Raw genomic sequence first — 23,918 nt, forward strand, 5'->3', positions numbered from 1 at the left:
CTCCATCTCCTCTTCAGTCGTACTGCTTTTTGGAGCTGGCAAGTTGGCTTTCCCTTTCATGTAATTTGTAATATTTCTTTGTGATTTGCGCATCTGGAGATCTGTAGGTGGCTTCCTTGGGTTGGCTTTGTGCTGGTTCCCGCTGGTCCATCAGTGGGAGACTTGTTTGTGTCCTGGCTCTGGGTTTGAGTTTGGCTGTTGAACCTTACTGCCCAATGGGTGAGCGTGACCGTCTCGGTTGTTGCCGGGGTGGTCACCCTCACTGCACTTGGGGGTGGGTAGGTTCTGTGTCTTTCTCTGAGGGATAGTGTCCTGCCGCTGTGTTGTGCTGACCCTAGCATGCCCCTGGTGGGGGTTTGCGGGTTGCTGATTCAGCGTGGCATGGAGGCTTTTCTCTTCTTTGGTTCTTTTTTCCACTCGGTACCTTGGTCAGAGGAGCTCACCTCTCAGATTGAGATTTGCCGCTGAGAGGCAGCTCACCCACCTGTGTGGATTGCTCCTGTCGAAGCAGGTGTTGCTGTTGAGGGGTGGGCTGCCCACCTGTGCAGGGTGTGCCTATCAGAGCGGGTATTGCAGCTTGCTTGCTTGTGCGCTCCTGCAGAGGGTTGGACAGGAGATCCTCCTGCTGGAGGGCTATCACGCTGGCCCACACTGGCTCTCCTGGGGGCGCGCACATGTGCACTCTAGTGCTTCCTTTGGGGACTTGCTGCCCCGAGTTGTTGGAGGGTGCTTGTGCCCTCTCGCGAGTTTGCTGTGGGGGTGGTATGCGTGGGCCCCAGCAGGATCAAGTGTCCAGGCACAGGTTGGTGCCCACAGACTCTCTGTGCCTTCGCTGTGAGAGGGGGGGGCGTGTGTTCGGGCCCAGATGTCCCTGCTGTGCTGGTGTTGCACACCAGCAAGCCTGTGACTGTTGTTCAAAAAGTCCATGAGGACCAGGTGCCTCAGGTGGGGCTTCCAATGCCTACCAGTCCTCAGGCCCCTGCTGGGGAGGGGACGGGGCTGGTGCGGCCAGGTTCCGGCTCCTCTGCTGGGGCTTTGTGGGGGATGCTTTGGCGCTGCTCCGCCTCTGTTAGTTCCCGTGTCCTCTCAGAGGTCTTAGCACCACCAGATATGGGGCTGCTTTATTCCCTCAGGGTAGGGAGGGGGAGGGAGGGAGCTCTAGCTTCTTTGTAGGTTTTGGGTCTCTGGTAGAGCTGGTCTCCCGTTTGGGGGGGGAGTGTAATGTGGAACTTACTGGTCCTGGTTGTGTGTGTGTCCTGCGCTGCTGTGGGCTTTTCGGGGCTGTGGTGCTGGGGTGTGGTGATCGGTCGTTTGGTGGTGGTGGTCCTGGCTCTCCCCGTCTGCCCTGCGGGTTCCCCTACTGCTTACATCTGATCCCGGCCGTTCAGTCCCACAGCTCCGGTCCCTCACCGCCGCCGTCTGTCTCGGGCGGTCTGCACTCCATCTGGGGTCTGTGGAGCTCCTGCTGTCTGGACTCTGCGCTCCTGGCGTGACTTTTTGACTGTTGGTTTGCCGGCGCCGGGTCCCCTTTTCCCCCAACTACTTTCTTGCTGCAGAGGTGGCTTGATCATAGAGACCAATTCATGTGAACATCTCAGTGGAAGGCTGCAGCAGCTGGAAGATTTGAAAAAGCCTTTTTTACTGTTTTTGGTTTTTGTTGTTGTTGTGGTTTTGTTTGTGTATTTGCATGTATTTGGGAGAGTAAGGGGAGGAACAAAGGGCAATCAAATGCAGCAATAGTATTCAATGGACACTATGCTGAAAATGAACTATAGAACTTGTGGGTAGGGATGGGAGGGGAAAACTGAGACAGCGTGAGGGAACAGTATGTTCAGCCAATTACTGGGAAGAAGTACTCAGCCCTGGAGTAATCCATACTGGAGAACCAGTGTATGGATGAGCAATTTGCTCAAAGCCTGTGAAAGTTGATTCGGTATTTGACAGATATGCATAATCCTAATCCTAATGACCCTTCTTATTTCTAATACTACAGGGCTTATGGACATTGTTATTCTAAATTGAGCCTTTGTGAAATACAGACCACAGCAGCCCCTTTTGTAGCAGTTTATCTTCTGTTGTTTCATTGAGTACTTTTGTACAACAGGAACAGTTCAAGTGGTTTGTTGCAAATCAAAATAGTGGGTTTTTTTAATACTTGCAATTTCTAGATCATTTTTATTTTTTCTTCTATAACTGGACTACATGGTTCTCTAAGCAAGGCATATAGCACTTACATCTTATATCAAGTTTTGACAAAGGGAAAGTTGAAAGGGGGATATTAACATTAACGCAAAGTAAAAACCAGAGTTAAGAGAGACTGTAAACATCGAGTCCATATATATGTATATATGTGTGTGTATATATATATATATATATATATATAACTTTTTAAAGGGCTAGTATAGCCATTCATGTATCTGACTGAACAGTTGGTATATGCTAGACATCAAGAAAACAAACCCAGACAAACCAACTACTTGCTGCAGTGGTTCTGGGACTATAGACTTTTTTTAACCAGAAAGGGTGATGGGCTGGGTTGAAAATGTATAAAAAGAAAAGTATGTACCATTGAAGAATTTTGGCAGCTGAAAAGCATAACACTTGATATTAAATTTTCATGAGAACATTCTAAAGTCTCACTCCTGGACAATCGATCAAGCATGATTGGCCCAGAGGCTAGCAGAGGTCAGCCTGAAGATGGGGTCATTTTGGTGAAAGGCAGTCTCACACAGAAAACTTCATGTCCTTCAGATCCCATAGATGTAGGACTAGAAAGACTGAAGCAAAACATCAGATAGGATTGCGTACCTTACGCAGAGAGTGGACTGAATAGATTCTTCTTACATCACAGACAGACAACACTGAGGTACGTATCTATCTGTTCTGTTGTTCACATGTTGAAAGAGTTCAGAATCACTTTTATGTAGTCAGTTCACAGACCAGGATAAAGAGATGACTCCTCCATAGCAAGCGAGGACACTTAGGAATTTTTCTACTCATTGTAGCAGCTGTTGTAGTTCTTGGTCCTTCTTTAGAACCATCCTCCTCAGGAAAAAAAAAACAAAAACAAATAATACCTTCCTTTATAAGTCCAATTCTTGAACTAGGATGAATGATTGACTGCCATGGGGTGTGGTACTTAACCTACCTACAGTGTTCAGAGACTCAGACTGTTGGTGATGATCTCAGCTATGGGGAATACTCTCGACTTAAAGTAGATTCTGCCTCCGTTGGGTCATTTTAGGGCCCTCGCTCAGAAACACTCTCCACAGTCTTAACCCTGATCAAACAAGGGCTTGATCACAGTCCAGCACTGAACTCCATGGTGTGCAAAACTTTTTTTTAACAGATTTTTACTACAGTGATGGGTTAATTGTGGTTTTCCAAAGTCATATGTTAAAGGGCTCACACTTTATTCATTCATTCATTTTTTTTTTAGAAAATCTAACTGTAACCCATAATGTTAAAATGTGACATTATTTGGGACAGATGGTCTTTACAGAGGCAATCAAAATAAGATGAAGTCATTAGGATGGACTCTAATTAGTATGATAATGTTTTATGAAGTGAGAAATTTTAGACACAAAGGTATGCACGGAGAAAAGAAATGTGAAGGGACAGAGGGAGAAGATGATCATTTACAAAGCAAGGAGACAAGTCTCCTCTGGAATCTTCAGGAGGAACCAACACAGTAAATACTAGGCCCTTTTGCTCTCCATACTGTGAGACAATACATTTCTGTTATTTTAGCTACTCAGTCTAAGTTATTTTTGTATGGCAGCCCAATCAAACTGGTATAATTACACAACTCTCCAGGTGATGCTGTGGTCAAAGATTGTGAATTTAATCTATTTTATTGAAGAATGAGGAAAGCTGTGTTAAGTAATATAACCATGTAATTGCATTAAACCCAACTCTCCCTGAACTCTCATAGTTGCTATTATCGTATTTCATCTTTTTGTTCTAATCCTTACCTGTGTGTTGGTAAATTTAGCCTTTAACATTTTGTTCTTGGCTTCTAGCCTACATTATGGCTCATGTCATTTTTACAAAGAAATGAAAGTGCAGGAAAAGAATCCATGAGTTCTTATAGGAGTATGAATGGGTGATAGTTCAATTAAAAATCTTTTTTTAAAACAAGGAATAGATATCATCCTGGGATAATGCAAGGGAAAGTAAAAAGAATGTAAGAAGGCTGAGGATACAGGGACATTCCATGAAACCTGAGGTCAGGGAAAGCCCAGGTGTATAAGGGACATAGTAGGGACTCTGAGCAGCTGACCCCAGCTCATGCTGTTCAGGTCACTTAGAGTGTCCTCCCCTAGAGTCTACCTGCACACCCCAAAGGTTCAGGTCAATGATCAACTGATCATCAATGATTTATGCAAAGAACTTCCACAGTCAGGACCTGGGGCAGTGTCAGAAACATAGAACATTCCTTAAACTACTCAATGAGTGAATGAGGAAGTAAAGGAAATAAAGAAGGGGTGATGTGTGTCTTACATACAGGTGTCTGATTTAGTCTACAACCTTTCTGACCCTGTCACTGTGTCAGAAGCCTACATCTTTGTGTTCTAGTTTCAGCCTAGTTCTTGACACAGAGAAATATGATTTCTAAAAATGCATTTGTATCTGAAACTTAATAAAGTAAAATGCAATAGAAAAAATAGATGGTAAATGTTGGACCCGGGTGACTACAATCGTCGTCAGGACACGGGGGATGCAAGGTGAGTGAACCAATGCATACTTTATTTCAAGAGGGCCAGGGGTTTATATATCATTAGAAATCAACTTACAATTTTCAGGGTAAAGGTTAACACAGCATGTTATCCATTACATAATTACAAGAATTTGAGGAACACTATTTCTGGGAAGAAGGAAACTAACACAGAAGTTTATCTACTACAAAAGTTTATTGCTTCAAAGAGAGTTTACTTATTTAGGGCTAAACTATTTACTACCTAGCTACTATTTGCTCAGGACCTTGACCAGGGCTCTATTAACCTAGAGGAGATTTCTCTGTTTATTATGGGAAGAAACTATCCTGATTACTGAGAAGGGAGTTTGTTATTTGCTAAAAAGAAGCTATCCTATCTATAATGAGTAACTACCACTAAAGGCAACTGTGCAAACCAGTCTACTCAGGGAGACTTTGTATGGGGAAAGGGGAGATTCTCCTGACAAAAGGTGGCATCCTTTGGCCCGCAGACACAAAGAAACTCCTAACTGGGAATATGTTCCCAGGGGCCTGTCAGTATGCTAACGCAGCATCGAAGTGACTGTGCCGAGGCTAAGTCTTCCACTTGGTCAAGAGAAATTAATTCTCCCACAGGTAAATATTTCAAGCCAGTAATTGAACTACCCAATACTCTCTTGTCTTCCAATGGTAATAGCATCTGATGGTAGCTATTGACTTTGAGGAAGTGCTTCATGCTAGAGTAAACTCCATTAAGTAAAAATATGCTTGTTTTTAGAAATACAAATTTTGAGCATAGTGACCCCAGTTCTTGTTTAATCATACTTACCAATCCAGAGAACCATACATTTGTACATATCAGGAGACTTTGGGTCTGAAAGAAAAGTAAGAAATTAATAGGAACCTGGTAATAACCCAATAAATCAGTTAGTTCTGAGACAGCTATGGTTGAAGCCTTGGGCTGCCATGAGTTCTTGATGACTCATAATTGGCAGTTTGTCTCATGTTGCCTCCTACTACTTCTCAAGCCATCTATCTCTTTTCTGACAATTGAGCTTCGAAAGACAGGCTCTATTTACCAGCAGCTCCACATTCCTGGAAGTGGAATAACGATTTTCTGGCACCCAAAGGCCATAGGCCAAGAATACAACCTAGCCTTGTGGGTTACTACATTGGGCAGTGGCCTAATCACCCCTTTACTGAGGAGAGAGGAAACCAGAGATTTTGACAAGTCCGTGTGGGTATGAAGTTTGGGTTTCAGATATGAGGCAATATATATGTGACATATTATTTTGGTTTAGCTTGAGATAGAGAGAAAGAGAAAAATTTAGCTGCACCCAGTAGTCTGAAATATGGTTGGTCAATTGATGGACTATGCTCAGAGTATATACTTAGACATGTATGTGTTGTCTTTTGAAATGTCACAGACCCAGGGCCCGAACCCAAGAGGGAAGATCGGCTTTAGGTGGGATGGGGTTCATTCTTACCAGATTGTCCTAGGGCCAACCTCATGCAATCAGGATCATAGACCAGAACACATACTTTGCTACCCCAGAACCACAAATCACTTGGGAATTTCTCTACTCAGGAAAGAATCTGCTGTAGTTCCTGGTCCTTTTTCACTTAAGAGAAAAGATAAATCCTTAAAACTTATATCATTTTTTATTCCTAGCTTTCAGACTGCAGTGAAGGCAAGACAACCATGGGACACAGTTCTTGAACATTCTGCAGAAGTCAGGAACTTGGCACTGCTTCTTATGTTCGTTCAGCATATGCTACCATCCAGACATTGGCTGTCTCTAAGAATAGCCCTGACCCAGGTCTGTGGACTTGTCAAATGGTGCCTCTGAAGAGCTGTGGATGTTAGAGGCTCAGCAAGTCCCACAACCCCTACCCCATTTCCTCCTAATTGTGACCATGCAGAGAAGAATTGAAGCTACTGTTTCTCAGCCCTCAGGCTTTTACTCTTCCGACTGTCACTCAACACTCCTGTGCCAGGCATAATGTTGAGGACTGGAGGAGATAGTGTGTCCAGCTCCCAGGAGCTCACAAGGGAAGGTGTGGGAAGACTGCTGAAAGAGAAGCAGACCCCCCTACTCAACAGACCAACCCAACCTCAGTCTCCCGTGCCTGCTGATCACCGTGCAGCTATCCCTCTCATGTGAGCCTGTGGTCTTTAAGATGTTAACCTATAAGTCATCTATTCTGGAAATTGTCACTGTCTTGGGCAAACCTACCTCCAGCAAGGTGAACTCTTTTCCTGTTGCCTGTCTTCTCAAATTTATAATAACTGTTAATATACATCTAGCGCTCCACAGGGCAGGTATTCTATGTTCCCAAGCAGGCTCAAGGCCAGGCAGAAACAGTGGCATTGAGGAATTGGGGCAGGGAATCATGTAGAAGCCTGATTGTTTTAAGAATAGATGGAGGAACTAGGACTACACAAAACTAGAGAGGAAGGGATTCAGGAAGCATTAGTCACTGTCCTCTCGATGTAGGGCTGCCTGTTTCCCATTCTCAGACTTTCCTACCTCCAAAAAGTGGCCAAGCCACTGTCTGCAAAGATGGTGCTGGGCTGTCTTGAACAGCAGCAGAATCAGGCAGAGCAGAGAGACCACTTGGAGGAATTCATTTATGATCATGAAACTGGTGGGGCTCAGTGAAAAGGCACTCATAGTACAATGGCTTCTGTACCATTGACTGTCCATTGCAGTCACTTACCCTCTCCTATATCTCCTGCCTAAACCCTGCTTGACAGCCCTGTGCACCAGCAGGAGAGAGAAGGGTAAGGGCAGAGTTTGATGTCACAGCCTAGAATTGATTAACTTGAATGAGCCACCTTAGGAAACAGTGACAGAAAAAGTGTTAATGATTGACAGTGGTAATGGCCCATATGATCTGTCCTCTTTTCACATTATTCAGAGATGCTTAATGTGTACCTACATGGTACCAAGAAGAATGTTAAGTGGTAGGGCAGAGAAACAGAACTAAGACCAACTTTATAGGAGTAGCAGTCTAGCTTGCTAAATATTCAATAAGTGTGCTATTTACCCTATTACCATGATCATACTGATGAGAAACCAATTCCAGAGAGGTAAATGATGTCAATGGGAAAGAACCATTGAGAGTCCAATGTGACATTGGAAACCCATGTTTTGTATTCCAATGCTGCCTGCCTCAATTGCTGCTGAAATGTTCCTTGAGGTCTGTCACATCTACAATCTAGCAGCTGTCATGGGTGGAGCACTGTACTTGGACTAAGGAGGTTCAAGGCCCCCATGAGCCTTGCTACCTTGTAGGCAGCAAGTGAACTTCCCTGAGCCTCAGTGCCTTCCCATGTTAGGTGGGAAGTGCTGGAGTGTACTAGGTGGAAGATGCTAGGTATTTGGATGAAGTGCTGGAAAAGGATCCAAAACCCCAAGACTATCATCTAGAAGAATTCTGATACATAAGGGAGGGAAAGAATTTAAATTAAATAGATATATGCATGTATTCATTCATATATAGAGAGAGAGACACAATGGAATAATTTAAAATTCCTACTTGGTGCTTTGAACTCGCTTTTTTATGATGTTTTGCTGTGGTTGTTTTGATATTATATTGGTCCTTATTGATTTCTGTGTATATCTGATTTAGGTAAATGTGAGCGCTCTCTCTCTCTCTCTCTCTCTCTCTCTCTCTCTCTCTCATTTTCTTTCATAGTTCTGCTTTCCCCTCACTTTTTTCTCTCTGTAATCACCATGTGTAAACCATAACACCTATCTTTTAATAATGAATTTTAAATTTTATTTTTTCTCTCTCCTATTCCTCTTCCTGATGTATGTTTTCCCTCTATCTGCAATCAGGACTGCTCTGATTAAAGTATAATATATGCACATCTGAAATACTATGGTGAAACTGCTTGGTATAATTAATACACTCTAAAAAAAATTGAATGACAAGAAAGCAAAGCAGTTCCTACTGAGGGCAGGTATCAGTGAGAGAATAAAAGGTGAACAGAGAAGGTAAATTAGAATGAATATGGTTGAAGTACTTTATTTGTATATATAAAAATAGAACAATAAAACCTGTCAACATTGTTTTAGAAGGGATGACGAGTAAGGGAGATTGGTAGAAAGGTATGATCAGAATATATTATATGCACATATAGAGTTATCACAATGGAAACTCCGCTTTGTACAACTAATATAAGCTAATAAAAAATCCTTTTTTGGTGGGGGGGGGTCAGCTTTTCCAGGTACCTCTGGCTCACATCTGTAATCCTAGTTACACATAGATTGAAGGAAAAGTTGAGAGCACAGGAGATTTGGAGTTGGCTTCACTCGGGGAGAAATTATAGAGGAAAGGTCAGTGAAACAGAGAGAGTATATGCTACCTTTGAGCCTTCCTTAGGCTCCTAAGTAGAGTCAAAATGTTTCCCACAAAAGGACATGGGGTGGGGTGGGATTGAGGCAAACAGGCCCCAATATAGATTGCTCAGGCCCCAGAGAGATTCACACCATCAGCACAAACCTAGGTGGTGCTGAACAGTTGTGTATCTCTAGGCTTTGACACTAGAACTACCTCGGAATTCACTCACCACACCTTGTTACTGTCACTCGGGTCACAAAGGACCCAGGAACCGGACCAGGCTAGATAGCATGAATCAAACAAGCCTTTCCTGCTTGAGTTTGCCTCCAACCCCCTTTATCTTTGGTTTATTTTTTCAAGTATCTTTGTGTTGCCTAGGCCAGCCTCAGTTTCGATCCTACAATTTCTGCCTTACATATATAGGCATGTGCTACCACACCAAACCTCTATTTTAAATCCTCTCAAGATGACATACTATCTAACACAACATAAATGATAAGTTGCATTGTGTGTGTGTGTGTGTGTGTGTATGTGTGTGTTGGTACTGTGGCTTGAACTCAGGGCCTTGCACTCTTGCCTGACTTTTTCACTCAAGGATGGTGCTGTACCACTTGAGCCATACCTCCACTTCCAGCTTAGTGCTGATTAATTGAAGATAAGAGCCTCACAGATTTGTCTGCCCAAACTGGCTTCAACCTTTCAGTCTCAGATCGCAGCCTCCTGAATAGGTAGAATTACAGACATGAGCCACCAGCATAAGGCATATCATTATTATTTAGAGACTAATGACAAGAAAAAAAAGTCTGTACCTCTTCAGTACAAGATTTCTCCAGGCCCAGGACTGAGACTTGTGGGGTAGAGCCTAACTTGGAAGGGCATATGGTTGGTATCATTCTCTGCTGTTATCATCTTCAAATTAATAATTCTTTTGATCCCACATTTTCATTTTGCACAGTGATCTGTAAATCACGTAGTGGGCTGTCATTGTACCTGAATGGGGTAATAACTGCATCTGGTGTGATGTTGTGCATCTCTTCCCAAGTCAGGGTTCATTGTCTTCATACAGAGAGCTTGAAATAACCCAGGGAGGGGATGTAGGTAAAAGTAGCTTTTGTGACAAAGAAGACAAAAAAAAAAAAAATCTCAGTCTGAACGTTATTTCAAAATCTAAATTCAAATCTGCGATTGAGAGAGGTATGACTTAGAATATGACACCCAGCAGGTCTAAGAAATCTGCCTGAAGCAAGAATCAATTAGTCCTCCAATATAGGATTGGAGATCCAGGAGCAGGAGGCACGCCTGCTCCTCCAACCCTGGCTTCAGCTGCCCCTCCCATCGCTCTTCCTCCTTCCCGGGATTCCTGGGGCTTAGAGACCAGAGGGCCCTGTAGGAACCTCTCCCCTCTCCTCTCCTCTCCACCCAGGGTCTGGAGAACGCGCACGCGCCCTGTAGACACCCCCCCACCCCCACCCACTCCCCAACATCCGATTCCTGGCGCGCGTTCGCGAGGCGCAGAGCGATGGAGGCCTCCTGGCTGGAGACGCGCTGGGCGCGGCCCTTGCACCTGGCCTTCGTGTTCTGCCTGGCTCTGGCGCTGCTGCAGGCCATCAAGCTCTACCTGCGGAGACAGCGGCTGCTCTGGGACCTGCGCCCCTTCCCCATGCCGCCCACCCACTGGTTCCACGGCCACCAGAAGGTAGATGGAAAGGAGGGGCCGAGGCGGCTGCTCCCTTCCCTTCCTGGGGACCGGGTCCTGCACCCACAGCTCAGCCTCTTCTTTCTCTAGAGATTCTCTGCATCCCTGCAGGAAAAGGGCACGGGGAGGAAGCAGTGCGCTGCAGGGATGGATCTAGAGGGCCTGGACCTTGAAAAAGAAAGCCAGGTGTATCATTCTAACCGGAGGAGACAGACTATCTCCGGTTGTCTCACCCATAGTTCTGCATGTGCCACATTGCAACATGCCTTCTACATACGTTGTTTAATTTTTGTTTTCTGTGTGTGTCTGTATGTGTTTGTGTGGGTGTCTGTGTGGGTGCTTGTGTCTGTGTGTGTACATGAGCGGGGAGAGAGAGAGAGAGAGAGAGAGAGAGAGAGAGAGAGAGAGAGAGAGAGAGCTCCTGTGTGCCTGTACCCAAGCTTGAACTCAGTCTTACCATCTTGCTTAGCCTTCTTGCTCAAGACTGGCAGTCAGTCAGTTGAGCCACACCTCCACTTCCACCTTTGCCCTGGTTATTTGGAGATAAACTTTTCTCCCATTTGTCTGCAGGGGCTGGCTTTGAACTGTGACTCCAGATCTCAGCTTCCTGAGTAGCTAGGATTACAGGAGTGAGCCACCAGCAAGCACCTGATAGTTCTGGTAGAATGTTGTATTTAACTTTTGTTTTAGTTCTTCAGAACTAGGTATAAGACCATGATTGAAAGCAAGCAAATTGTGTGTTTTTTTAATTTTTATTATCAAACTGATGTACAGAGAGGTTACAGTTTCATACGTTAGGCATTGGATACATTAGCAAATTGTTTTTGCAAGAGGAACTTTAGCAGTTTGGCAGGTACGAGGATGTGAAGGCTGTCACATCCTCCAGTCATTGTCCAGAAGGTTACTGCTGTAGGTAACTGGAGCTTATTCTTACTGGAAAACTCTGTGTACTTCAGAGTTATCCTGCCAAAAAAGAAAGGGAACTGGAGTCACTTTATACCAACTACTGTCAGTCATTCACCACTGTCAGTGGTGTTAAATCCCCAGCACTATGAATGTATGCAGAGTGTACAAATAAGGAAAGTACCTACCCTCCTATAGCAACATTACAGGTACCACTTCAGTATATGTGGGAGTGCAATGTCTCTATTGTTTCCTGACTTACTTTCCTTCAGATAGATACCCAAGAATGGTGTCACTAGTTTTCTAATTCCTCTTACTTTTTTGACATTGCAGCTTCTTCAGGAAGATACAATGGAGAAACTTGATGAGATTGTCGAAAAATACCCTTGTGCTTTCCCTTGCTGGATTGGGCCCTTCCAGGCATTTTTCTTTATCTATGACCCAGACTATGCAAAGACACTTCTGAACAGAACAGGTAAGGAAAGGAGCAAATCTCAGGAACCTAATCCTTTGAGGAGTGAGATGACATGACCCACAGGCAGAATCTGAAGCAAAAATTAGTATTATGTCTTTAAGAGACCCTAGAATAAGTGCATAGATGGGCCCAGTGGAGGAGATTTTCATATGTTCTCTAGTCCCTTGTCTCTTCCTGACCCTAGGGCTCATTATAGCCCAGCCTGGCCAGGAATTTTCCAGCCTCACTCTGTGTTCAAAGGAAATCAGAAGACTCTGCCTCTACTGGCTCAGTACGTCACATTGGCTGCCAGGGTGTTCATTTACCACTCCAGACACACTGGTTTCCCTTTCTGTGTGGTTCTCACCCTGTTCTTTTGAAAGGCATGAATCATCCAACCCAATTTCAGAGCACCTATCATGGCCTAGTTTATAGCACAAAGCTAAAATGGCCAGCTTTTGTTCATAAAAGCCTCATATTCTAATCTTCCTTTCTGTGCATATCCTTAATAAACCCTAGTAAGAGCTAGGCACCAGTGCCTCATGCCTGTAATCTTAGCTACTAAGGAGGCTAATAGCTGAGGACAGAGATTCAAAGCCAGCCCAGAAAGGAAAGTGTGTGAAACTCTTATCGCCAATAAACTTCCAAAAAAAGCCAGCCATGGAGCTCAAATGGTAGAGTGTTAGCTTTGATCAAAAGAAGCTCAGGGATAGCACCCAGGCCCTGAGTTCAAGCCCCAGGACTAGCATAAAAACAAACAAACCCTGGTAAGAGGAAACAGCTTTTCCTTGAATGTCTCCATGTTTCACAGTCCTCCTGACCTGTCTCAAGTTCACCCTCATAAAAATTGTCAGACACTTGCACATTAGGGTCACAAGAACATTACAAAGCAACCCTCCTCTGGAAACTTGGTAGTCTTCCAGCAATCTGATTCTCTTGGTAGAAAGAACAAACAGAGGAGAATCTACCTATGGTCCTCTCTGCCTCCTGGGACTTGCTATTCTCTGGAATTGAACCAAGACTTATGTTTTCCCCCTGCTTCTAAGTGTTGGCTCCCTTTTGCTTACTGTTCATGCTAAATGCAAGAAAATGAAGAAAACCTTCCCTGTCTTGAACTGGTAAAGAATTTTCCTTCTAATACTGCCTTTTGTTTCCTCTGTTTGACTCTGCAGACCCTAAATCTGACCTGCACAAGTTCATGACACCATGTCTTGGTATGTGCCAATGAAACAGGTAATCCACTCTTGTCCCAAGTCCTCTTTCTGTTGAAAAGAATCAGAAGAGACTCAGATCTGAGCTCAAAAGCATCAAGAGTAAGGTAGATCTATAATGAACATCTAGAGGAAGGTCAAAGAGAGCTCAAAGGTCAAAATAGCAAAGCATCCTCAAAAGACTCCTGATCTAGTGATCTCTTCCTAGTCCCGTTTTCAAGGCAGCACATGTGAGGTCCTCCCCTCTTTCTTTAAAATTGTAGCGTGGTTATTCTATTCTGTTTTTATTCTTTTGTCTCTCTTGTTTCCTGAAGGGTTTTTTTTTTCCTTGTCCTTTCTTTTTGGAGTCTTCCTATTTCTGTATGTCAATCAGTGAAACTTTCTCTAAAATACATTTTGTGAGTAGATAAAGTAAGGATTTTGTCAAGTAATTGGTATTTATGTCTGACGAGGACAGAATTAAATGAAAGAATATAAGTTTCTGTCTCTGCAACAGATTCGAATCCAGCCCTTATCCCAATAAACTAATCAAATGTAATTTTTTAATTTAAATTTTTTTTTGCCAGTCCTGGGCCTTGGACTCAGGGCCTGAGCACTGTCCCTGGCTTCTTTTTGCTCAAGGCTAGCACTCTACCTCCTGAGCCACAGCACTACTTCCAGCTTTTTCTGTTTTATGTGGTGCTGAGGAATTGAACCCAGGGCTTTGTGCATGCTAGGCAAGCACTCTACCACTAAGCCACATTCCCAGCCCCTGATTTTAAGGGAAGCAATTTAACCTCTTCATGCCTCAGTTTCCTTAGCTTTGAAAATGGGGATAAGTGTCACTGTTTTGGCAGCTTGAGATAAGTGAAACACATATTTCTAGCACATGCTGTTATGGCTGGCATTGGAAGGGCACTAAGCCATACATCATGAGCCTGGTATATTGTAAGCTCTCAGTGAATGTGTCAATCAAATGTTAAAGTTACTTCAAAGCCAAATTCTTAATAACCATTCTAGTGATTGACGATTGAGATATTTCCAAACTGTGCCATTAACAAACCAGAGCTCTAGAAAGAGAGATCTGGAAACCAAATGGACATCTTTGTCTGGTTCTTGATAAATTTATTTTCACAGTTTGGCTTATGAATTGGTTTTCAGTGAACAAGAAATGAATGCTTATGTGTTTGTCCCATGAACTAGGGAGGGACTAGGTAAAATATCTTATATATACACTTTCATTTATCTTCATAACATGGTATTTATTGTCACACCTGATTGCAGAGAAAACAGCCTCCGGAAGTTTAAGTAACTTCCTCAATGCCTACATGGTTGTAGTTCATGATTTTAGGGTTAGCATTCTCATCTCATCAGGCTAATCAATGCATCAGACTTTGAAACTTTCTCACAGTGTTAAGTATATCCATCCAGATGCAGGCAGTAGTCAAGGCTCTCACCATCTTAATCTGCAAGACGACTGTAGGTTACAGTCACTCCGTGCTGTCTGTGTGCCTCCTCTCAACCTCTCCTTTGTCGGGGGTTTTTCCACACACACACACACACACACACACCCGCGCTCCCCTGTCCTGCGGGGGAGACGGGAAAGCGTACCCCACGCGGGCGGGTCAGAAAGAGGGTGCGGGGGCTGGTAGGCCACCACCCAGCCCCCTTCTCCACAGGGGACAATCAGGCAGCCTGGAAGCCCGTTGGCGGAGCCAAACTCGTTTAATCAGGAAAAGATCTCTTCTTTTACACAGGTTTGGGGGCGGCGGAAGGGGAGGGATACGTGCACCTAAGTAGGCTGTGATTTGATGCCTGAGCTGTCCATCAGGGTGGAGCTCCTAAGGGGCGGCCTACATCTACATCACGGCCCTCAGGACCGCCTCTTCCCCTCAATGCCAATCTGAATCCCCAACACTCCTTCTCGCATAATCAAATGCCATGAGATTTTGTGCCTTTTTTTTTTCCTCAAGGAAAGGGGCTCCTGAATCTCGATGGGCCCACGTGGTTCCAGCACCGTCGCTTACTGACTCCTGGATTCCATTGTGATGCCCTGAAAACATACGTGGATGTAATGGCCCATTCTGTGAACACGATGCTGGTAAGTGAAGTGAGCACTTGGAGCGCTGGGCCACTGCACGTGCTTCCAACCAGGACTGCAGTAGGCGTACTTGCATGAATAGTGAAAATCAAACTTTCTAGAAACGAATCATGTACAAATATTCATTAAGTGTCTCTGTAAGCACTTGCTGTGTTCTTTGGGTGATTTTTTTTCGAAAAAGGAAAAAACAGAAGGCTAAGAGCCAATGGCTCATACCACTAATCCTTGCTATTCAGGAGACTGTGATCTGAGGATTTCAGTTTGAAGCCATCCCTGGAAAGAAAGTCCGTGAGACTCTTATCTGAAGCTAACCACCAAAAAGCAAGAAGTGGAGCTGTGACTCAAATGGTACAGTGCTAGCCTACAGCAAAAGAAAACCTAGGTAGAGCATCTAGGCCAGAAGCAAGGAAGGAAAGGAGGGAGGGAGGGAGGGAGGGAGGGAGGGAGGGAGGGAAAGTAAATCTGACCCTATGTCTAAGATATCTCTGAGATTCTCTGGCAGTAAGCCAAGTACAATCAGAGTAAATGATTTTACAGATTAAAAATCCAGAAGCATCTATTGGAACCTTAGTCTTCAGGAAAGACAATATTTTCATTGTTGTTGGTCATGTGGTGCCATCTCTGAGCTCTTCTTCTCAAGACTAGTGCTCTACTACTTTGAGCTACAGCTCCACTTCTGGTTTTCTGGTGGCTAATTGGAGATAAGAGTTTCATGTGGACTTTTCAGCCTGGGCTGGCTTTGAACTGTGATTTTCATATCTCAGCCTCCTGAGTAGCTAAGATTATAAGCATGAGCCACAGGAACCTGGCTAAGCTGGAATTCCCTACATAGCTAATATAGATGAGAGAATTCTAAGCAGAGTGAATGACCTTTCCTGCTGGCCATGAAAGACTGAGCAAAGGATAAGTGTCTCTGTTAGAGTCACAGATTTGAATTTCTTCTTATAGTAGTTGCAGGATCATGAAGTGGTGACCTATACCTTCCAAAAGAATCAAGAGGACAATGCATAGGACCATTTTTTGTGGATGGCTTCTGATTTAGAAATGAGTTTTATTCCAAAGCTTTATTTTGCTTTGCTTTTTAATCTGTAAATCGCATTTCATTTAAAACCAGACAGTTGGGGCTGGGGATATGGCCTAGTGGCAAGAGTGCCTGCCTCATATACATGAGGCCCTGGGTTCGATTCCCCAGCACCACATATACAGAAAATGGCCAGAAGTGGCGCTGTGGCTCAAGTGGCAGAGTGCTAGCCTTGAGAAAAAAGAAGCCAGGGACAGTGCTCAGGCCCTGAGTCCAAGCCCCAGGACTGGACAAAAAAAAAAAAAAAAAAACAGACAGTTGCCACGCATCGGTGTAATCCTACCTACTCAGGACACTGAGATCTGAGGATCTCAGTTAGAAGCCAGCCCAGACAGAAAAGTCTTCTTGAGACTCTTATTATCTCCAAATTAATCACAAAAACTGAGTTGTGGCTCATCAAAGTGGTAAAGCACTATCCTAGAGCAAAAAGAGCTCAGGTAAAGAACTCAGGCCCTGAGTTCAAACCCCTCAACTGACAATAACAACACCAACAATAATAATACCAGACAATTAATTAATACAGTTTCTTTATAAGCTTCAAATTCCACAAAGTTACACTTCCTTCTCCTCTTATCAGCAAACCCATCTTTGTTCCCCAAGGCACAACTGTTACAGTTCATCAGCTAGGTCCTAAAGCCAAGTTCATGGAAGCAGGTCTAACCCCTTTTTGTTTTATGGTGAAAACATGCATGTAAGTTCTCAAGGCAGAAAAAACCAGAAAGCACCAGGTACAGTCCAGAAGGAAAGGAGTATATCTGTATCCTCTTCTGGTTCTGGTATTGCTAAGTGTTTGGTACAATTTTGTATTTGCCAGTGGCTATATTTGGGTTTTACCTCTAATTTCTAGGAGCCATTTCTGCCCTCCTCATCTCATAGTTCCCTGAGTTCCTCAAAAATGAAAGTTCCTCCTCTACTTTTTTCCAAACTCACTACTTGTACCCATCAGAGCATAGTTTATTTATGGACTGAAATATCACACTAAATCTCATTGATGTATACAACTTAACACGTTAATCAAAATATATGTTAGAGCCAAGCGTGGTGGTACCCACCTGTAAACCCAGCTACTTGGGAAGAAGAGGTAGGAGTTTCTGTGTTCTGAGGCTGGAATGGGTAAAGGCTGGAGACTCTCTCTGAAAAATAAACTAAAGTAAAAAGGGAGCGGGGCTGTGGCTCAAGCAGTAGAGTACTTGCTAGGTGAACCCTACTCAGAGTTCAACCCTTGGGTTCAGTACTGCCAATAAATATAAATAGTTTAAACTTTTCAAATGCAAGCCTTCTAAGAAGTCAGCATTTAGGTAAATGTTTTGTTTGGTTGTGGTGTGTGTGTGTGCACATGCACGCACGCACCATTGCTGGAACTTGAACTCTGACCCACTGCCCCCTAGTATTTTGCTCAATATTGATACTGTATCACTTGAGCCAAAGCTCCATTCCCAGCCTTTTGGTGGTTAAATGGAGATCAAAGTCTACAGACTTTCCTGCCCAAGTTGGCTTTGAACCAGAAACTTCAGATCTCAGCTTTCTAAGGAGCTAGCATTATTGCCATGCATGAGCCATTGGTGCTTGGGTAGACAACATTTTTTAAATACCCTTCACCATTTATTCAGTCTTCAAGTCTTTATCAGTCTTAGTGTAGCTACTATTGGCACTCAATAACTACTAGTTTGAACTGAATTTAAAATTTCAATGTTTTACATAAAATGTTTTTACATAAAAGATACTGACATTTATTATAACTGAGGATGGTGGAGTTTAGAAAAGTCAAGCAAAGCAGCTCAGGCACCATGGAGGTGTGCGTGGAAGCTGGTTGAGAAGTTTGTGCTTGCTGGGAACCAGCTCTATGCAGCAATTCCTCTTCCTTCCTTCTCTTGGTCCCTGATTTCTGAGTCTAATGTGTCATTTGAAGATGTTCAAATCTATTGTAAGTGGGCTTATGGTGGCTAAGAGTAAGGATGGAATACCTAGCATGTTAAGGACTGAAAGAAAACCAAGCCTTTGGGGGGGTCAATGGGGGGGGGAGGAAAAAGAGATGGCCCTTTGTATGGCCTCTGGTCTGTTTGGAAACAGAATTGTGTCATCCTTGACCATTTTCCAGATGTGCAGTTTGTTCCATAGTTTTCTCTTCCAGCTGCATATGCATTTCCCTCCTTCATACCCAGAGTAAGCGCAATGGCTTATTTACTGTCTGACCTTTGATTCCTGTGTGTCAGGGCTTTGTCCTTTAGATCATTCTGGCAGGGTTAGGCAGGAGCCTGAAAACAAAGGCAGACTGCTGATGGCATTGATGTTGATCTTGACCTCCTGCCAGGAAAAGTGGGAGAAGATTTGCCACACTCATGACACAACCGTGGAGGTTTTTGAACACATCAACCTGATGGCCCTGGACATTATCATGAAATGCGCTTTCAGCCAGGAGACCAACTGCCAGATAAACAGGTCAGTGACAGGAGAGCGTGAAAGAATTTTTGATGACCTAAGCCAGTTATTAACACATTGTCTCAACTCTTATCTTCCAGCACCCATGATTCTTATATAAAAGCAACATTGGAACTTGGGAAAATTATGTTTTATCGCTTGTACAATTTCTGGTATCATTATGACATAATTTTCAAATTCAGTCCTAAGAGCTGTCACTTCCAAGAGTTAAGCCAAGTGCTTCATCAATACACAGGTAAATAAACAAGTATTTCTTAGGTTGGGCCTTGACCATTCGCACTGTTGCAAATGCATTTTACCTCTCTGAAAGTTACTAGTTGAAGTCAGTCTGAAAGTCTGAACGAAAAAGAACTTTTCTTTTTCTTCTTCTTCTTTTTTTTTTTGGCCAGTCCAGGGGCTTGAACTCAGTTGCCTAGAGGCTGTCCTTGAGCCTCTCTGTGCTCAAAGCTAGTGCTCTACAGCTTGAGCCACAGCGCCATTTTCAGCTTTTTCTGAGTAGTTTATTGGAAATGAATCTCACAGACTTTTCTCCCCAGGATGACTTTGAACCATGATCCTCAGATCTCAGCCTCCTGAGTAACTAGGATTGTAGGCATGATCCATTGGCATCTGACCAAATTTATATTCTTCATGAAGCTGTTGCATGGACACTGCTCAATAAATTGCAGCTTGAGACCTTTAGAAATAGTTTGCATTAGGAAAATGGAGGAGAAAAGGGAAAAGAAAAAGGAATAGACTGGATCCAATTCTCAGGAAGCTAAGACTGTTTATTGAAGCATAACAGTGAGGGACACAGACCTTCCTGTATCAGTGGTTGTGTGAGAGGTAGATTTGGAGTTGGGCTTATCTGGGTTCTGAGCAAGGAGGCAGAAGCTAATGAAATCATACACTATGTAGTCTCAGACTGACTTCTTCCATCTGGCAATATACATTCAAGGTTCCTTCCATGTGTTTCCACGGCTTGATTTCTTTTTTAACTACATACTAATTTATTATCTGCATTTACCACAATTTACCCATTAACCTACTGGAAACCATCTTGAGTTTGGATAATTATATTGGATAATTATTTTAGTAATTAGCAAAGCTAAAAGCAACACAATACATCTATGCTGGGTTTGTATAGACGTCAGTTTTCAGCTCTTTTGGATAAATAGCAAAGGAAACAATCATTAGATGACATGCTAAGATTTTATTTTGCTTTGTGAGACATTGCCACAGTGTCTTTCAAAGTGCCTAAATCACTTTTAATTCCCACCATGAGTTCCTGTCCCTAGCAACATTTGATATTACTGCTATATGGGAGTTTAGCCGTATGATGACATATGGTGTTGAGCATCTTTTCATTTACCTGTTTGCCATCTATGTGTCTTCTTGGGTAGCATGTCTGTTCATATCCTCTATCCATTTTTTTAGTTTGGGCTATTTGTGTAAGTCTTAAAAAGTCTCACTGGGTGCGAGTGGCTCATGCCTATAATCCTAGCTACACAAGAGGCTGAGATCTGAAGATGGTGGTTCAAAGCCAGCCCAGGCAGGAAAGTCTGAGACACTCTTACTTCCAACTAACCACCAAAAAAAAAAAGGAGCCATAAGTTGAGCTGTGGTAGAATGCTAGCTTTAAGCACATAAGCTCAGGGACAGTGCCCAAACCCTAAATTCAAGCCCCAGGACCAGCATGCATGTGTGCATGCATGTGCGCGCATGCGTGCACACACACACTAATCCTTTGCACATTTTGAAATTTGGGATACTAGTCCTTGATCCAATATGCCATTCGCAAAGACTTCTACTAGTCTGGGGTTTATCTTTGTTGTCTCTTAACAGAATGGTTCTTGGAAAAAAAAGCTCTTAAGTTTTCATAAAGTCCAGCTTACCAGTTCTTTTCTCTCAGGAATCATGCTTTTGATGTAGTGTCTAAAAAGTCACTTCCAACATAGATTTTCTCCTATGTTTTATTCTAGGAAGCTTATAAGTTTGCATGAAAAATTAAATATATGATCTATTTTAAATTAATTTTTGTGCAAGTTAGAAGATTCTCTGGACTCTCTGGATTCTCTTTTTCTGTACATGTCCAGTTAGTAGCCCAATTTGTTGGAAAAGTATATATTTGTCCATCAAATCAAGTCACCTTCATCCTTTTAAATCACAGTTTACTCTATTTGAATAGTTCTGTGTTTTTACTGTGGCCCTTTTATCTATTTACCATTTCCCTCACCACTAACACACCACCTTGATTATTGCGACTTTAGAGTAAATCTCAGAGTTGAATAGTATTAGTCCTCTAGATTGGTTCTTTAATGTTACATTAGCCATTCCAGGTCTTCTCCCAGCCTTATGCCCATAAAGCATTAATAATTAAAATGAAGCTATTAACTAGGTAAAAAAATCATTTAAATAAAAGAACAAGGGGCTGGGGATATGGCCTAGTGGCAAGAGTGCCTGCCTCGGATACACGAGGCCCTAGGTTCAATTCCCCAGCACCACATATACAGAAAACGGCCAGAAGCGGCGCTGTGGCTCAAGCGGCAGAGTGCTAGCCTTGAGCGGGAAGAAGCCAGGGACAGTGCTCAGGCCCTGAGTCCAAGGCCCAGGACTGGCCAAAAAAATAAATAAATAAATAAAAGAACAAAATAAAAAGAGCCCAAAGAGAAAATACAAAAATTACTAAGGTACAATGACAAGCTTGGCACTGGTGGCTCACATCTGTAAGTCTAGCTGCCTCAGGGGGCTGAGGTCTGAGGATCATGGTTCAGAGCTAGCCTAGGAGGGAAAGTCTGTGAGACTGTTATCTCCAATTAAACACCAAAAAGCCAGAAGCAGAGCTGTGGCTCAAATGGTTAGGCACTAACCTTGAACACAAAAGCTCCGAACAGGCTCCAGGCCCTGAGTTCAAGTCCCAGAACCAGCACCAAAAAAAGAAAAGAAAAAAGGCACTAGCTAGGTCTAAACAGATAAAAGGGGGAAAAGTCACAAATTCACAAAGTAAAACTTGACAAGAAGAAAAAACTCTTGATACACAGAAAATGTTTTCATAATATACTACTTTTCTTTTAGTCCTACCTAAATGCTTTTAAAAGCTAGATGAAATGGAAAATTTAAAGTGACAAAAATTCACCCCAAGAGAGAGAAAATTTAGACTACTTCTGTAGAAAGGGGAGTTTCAAATGGTAGTTCTGTTTTGAATTTTTATTTGGTGGTTTCCATGAAGAGAAGATTTTAAACTAGAAAGAAATCAATTTGAAATTGCATTGCTTACCTGATGAATATAAACTATCTGCCTTGTGAGTTCTGTGTGTCTTTGGAACTTTTATCAAATGCCATACATTCGTGCTAAATAAGCCATCTGTAGAAAGTAATCTCTTTAAGTGTCATGGACCAACCCTAGCCTCTGGGAAGTGGGCAAGAGTTGAAAGCTATTCATGGCCCCTGCATTGGTTTATCATTTATCTGACTTTGATTGGCTTTGCTGTCACTTCGGTAATTGTGATATATTCTTCTCAGAAAAGATAATCTGGGACAGAACAAATCCCCACAGGACTGGAATGAAGCAGGATAACACTCAGAAGGATCAGGATATGTTGGATATTGTTCTTTCTGCCCAGGTAAATGTTCCAACTGTCTAAGTCTGCCCAAACAGCTAGTCAGTTGTGTAGAGTTTGGTGTGGAGACAAAAGCAAGACTAGCCAACTAAATTTGACAGTAGTTTGGAGCTGAAGGTGTGGCTCAAGTGGTAGAGTGATAGCCTTGAGCAAAAATGCCAAGCTCTAAGAGAATGAGGCCCTAAGTTCAAGCCTCGGTACCAGCACAACAGCACTATGAATAGAGAGATGCCAATGCAGTTTGAGGTAAACTGAATTCTGCAACTCTCCCACTAGAGGGAGTCAGTGATGACTAAATGATTTATTTGACAGGATTAGAGAATGATAATATAGTACATGGAATATAGAGAATCCCAGGAAGTGGGTCACATACTCAAACATGTAAAATGGGGAGCTTGTATTTTTTTTAAATCTAGATATGTTGGCTGGAAGAGTACCAGTCAGTTCTTAATTAGTGATTGATAGATCCCACATATGTTGCTTTATTATTGAACGTTGGCTTTTTTAGCAAAAAGGAGGACTATTCATGCATTAAGTGATGACCCACTGTCAAATAGTAAAGCTCTAATTGATCTCTGAATGAATCTCTAACCTAACTGACCTTTGAATAAAACATACTCATTCACATGTACTAGGTATTACAATGTCAGTGTTTATAGGTATACAGATATATGTTAGTATATATGTTTATGTGTGTATATGCAAACATATGTAAACTATATGTAATATGTAGTTATACATAAACAATGTATGTATAAACTACATATACCTACATAAATGCATGTACTTACATATGTGGGATTTATTTGTCATTTCTGGGAATCAAACCTAATACTGTGCATTTATAGGCAAATGCTGTACCTCCACATGGAACTGTGCTCATTAACTGTTGTGGAATCACCTTGATCTTTGTGCTATTACATCCAATAAACATGTATTTAACACACACACCCCAAAAAAAAGCTGGAAAATTTTTCCTCTAGATATTTTGATGAAAATATCAAAACCTACTTTGCAAAAGCCTGCTTTTCTTATCTAACATTGAGCTCTAGACAACAACAGTGTGGCTCATTATTGTTTGCTGAACTGAATTAAAATTAAGATTCTTTAAAACTTGAAAAATAATTTCCCTACAACCATTATTTGATTTGTGCTTCCAAGTGTCAGTAAGCTGACATTTCATTAAAATGTCTCCATGGTCCATCCTAGGCTGAAAGTGAAGACAGCTTCTCAGAGGCTGACCTGCGCTCTGAAGTGGCCACATTCATGTTAGCCGGACATGACGCCTCAGCAGCCAGCCTGTCCTGGCTCCTCTACTGCCTGGCTCTGAACCCTGAGCATCAGGAGAAATGCAGGGAGGAGGTCAGGAGCATCCTGGGGGATGGGTCTTCCATCACCTGGTAAGAGCT

At 42.8% G+C, this 23,918-nt stretch overlaps 1 protein-coding gene and 1 long non-coding RNA gene across 2 annotated transcripts in view; one reads left to right on the forward strand and one right to left on the reverse strand.

Annotated features, from left to right (window-relative positions):
- LOC125355121 lies at positions 1-22,555 on the reverse strand. Its single transcript, XR_007211594.1, has 3 exons — positions 21,971-22,555; positions 10,611-10,615; positions 1-11 (listed from the first exon to the last, which is right to left on the reverse strand). It is a non-coding gene; the product is annotated as an uncharacterized LOC125355121 (long non-coding RNA).
- LOC125355119 (cytochrome P450 4X1) overlaps positions 10,557-23,918 on the forward strand; it is a 23,720-nt gene continuing 10,358 nt past the window's right edge. Inside the window, exons 1-8 of the mRNA XM_048351250.1 lie at positions 10,557-10,742; positions 11,979-12,120; positions 13,272-13,313; positions 15,263-15,390; positions 18,783-18,910; positions 18,991-19,145; positions 22,412-22,512; positions 23,719-23,909. Coding sequence (XP_048207207.1) covers positions 10,566-10,742; positions 11,979-12,120; positions 13,272-13,313; positions 15,263-15,390; positions 18,783-18,910; positions 18,991-19,145; positions 22,412-22,512; positions 23,719-23,909 — 1,064 coding nt within the window. The 5' untranslated portion in view covers positions 10,557-10,565. The remainder of the gene's footprint in view (positions 10,743-11,978; positions 12,121-13,271; positions 13,314-15,262; positions 15,391-18,782; positions 18,911-18,990; positions 19,146-22,411; positions 22,513-23,718; positions 23,910-23,918) is intronic.

The sequence above is a fragment of the Perognathus longimembris genome, chromosome 7 (assembly GCF_023159225.1).
Source record: "Perognathus longimembris pacificus isolate PPM17 chromosome 7, ASM2315922v1, whole genome shotgun sequence".
In the NCBI taxonomy this organism is placed as follows: domain Eukaryota; kingdom Metazoa; phylum Chordata; class Mammalia; order Rodentia; family Heteromyidae; genus Perognathus; species Perognathus longimembris.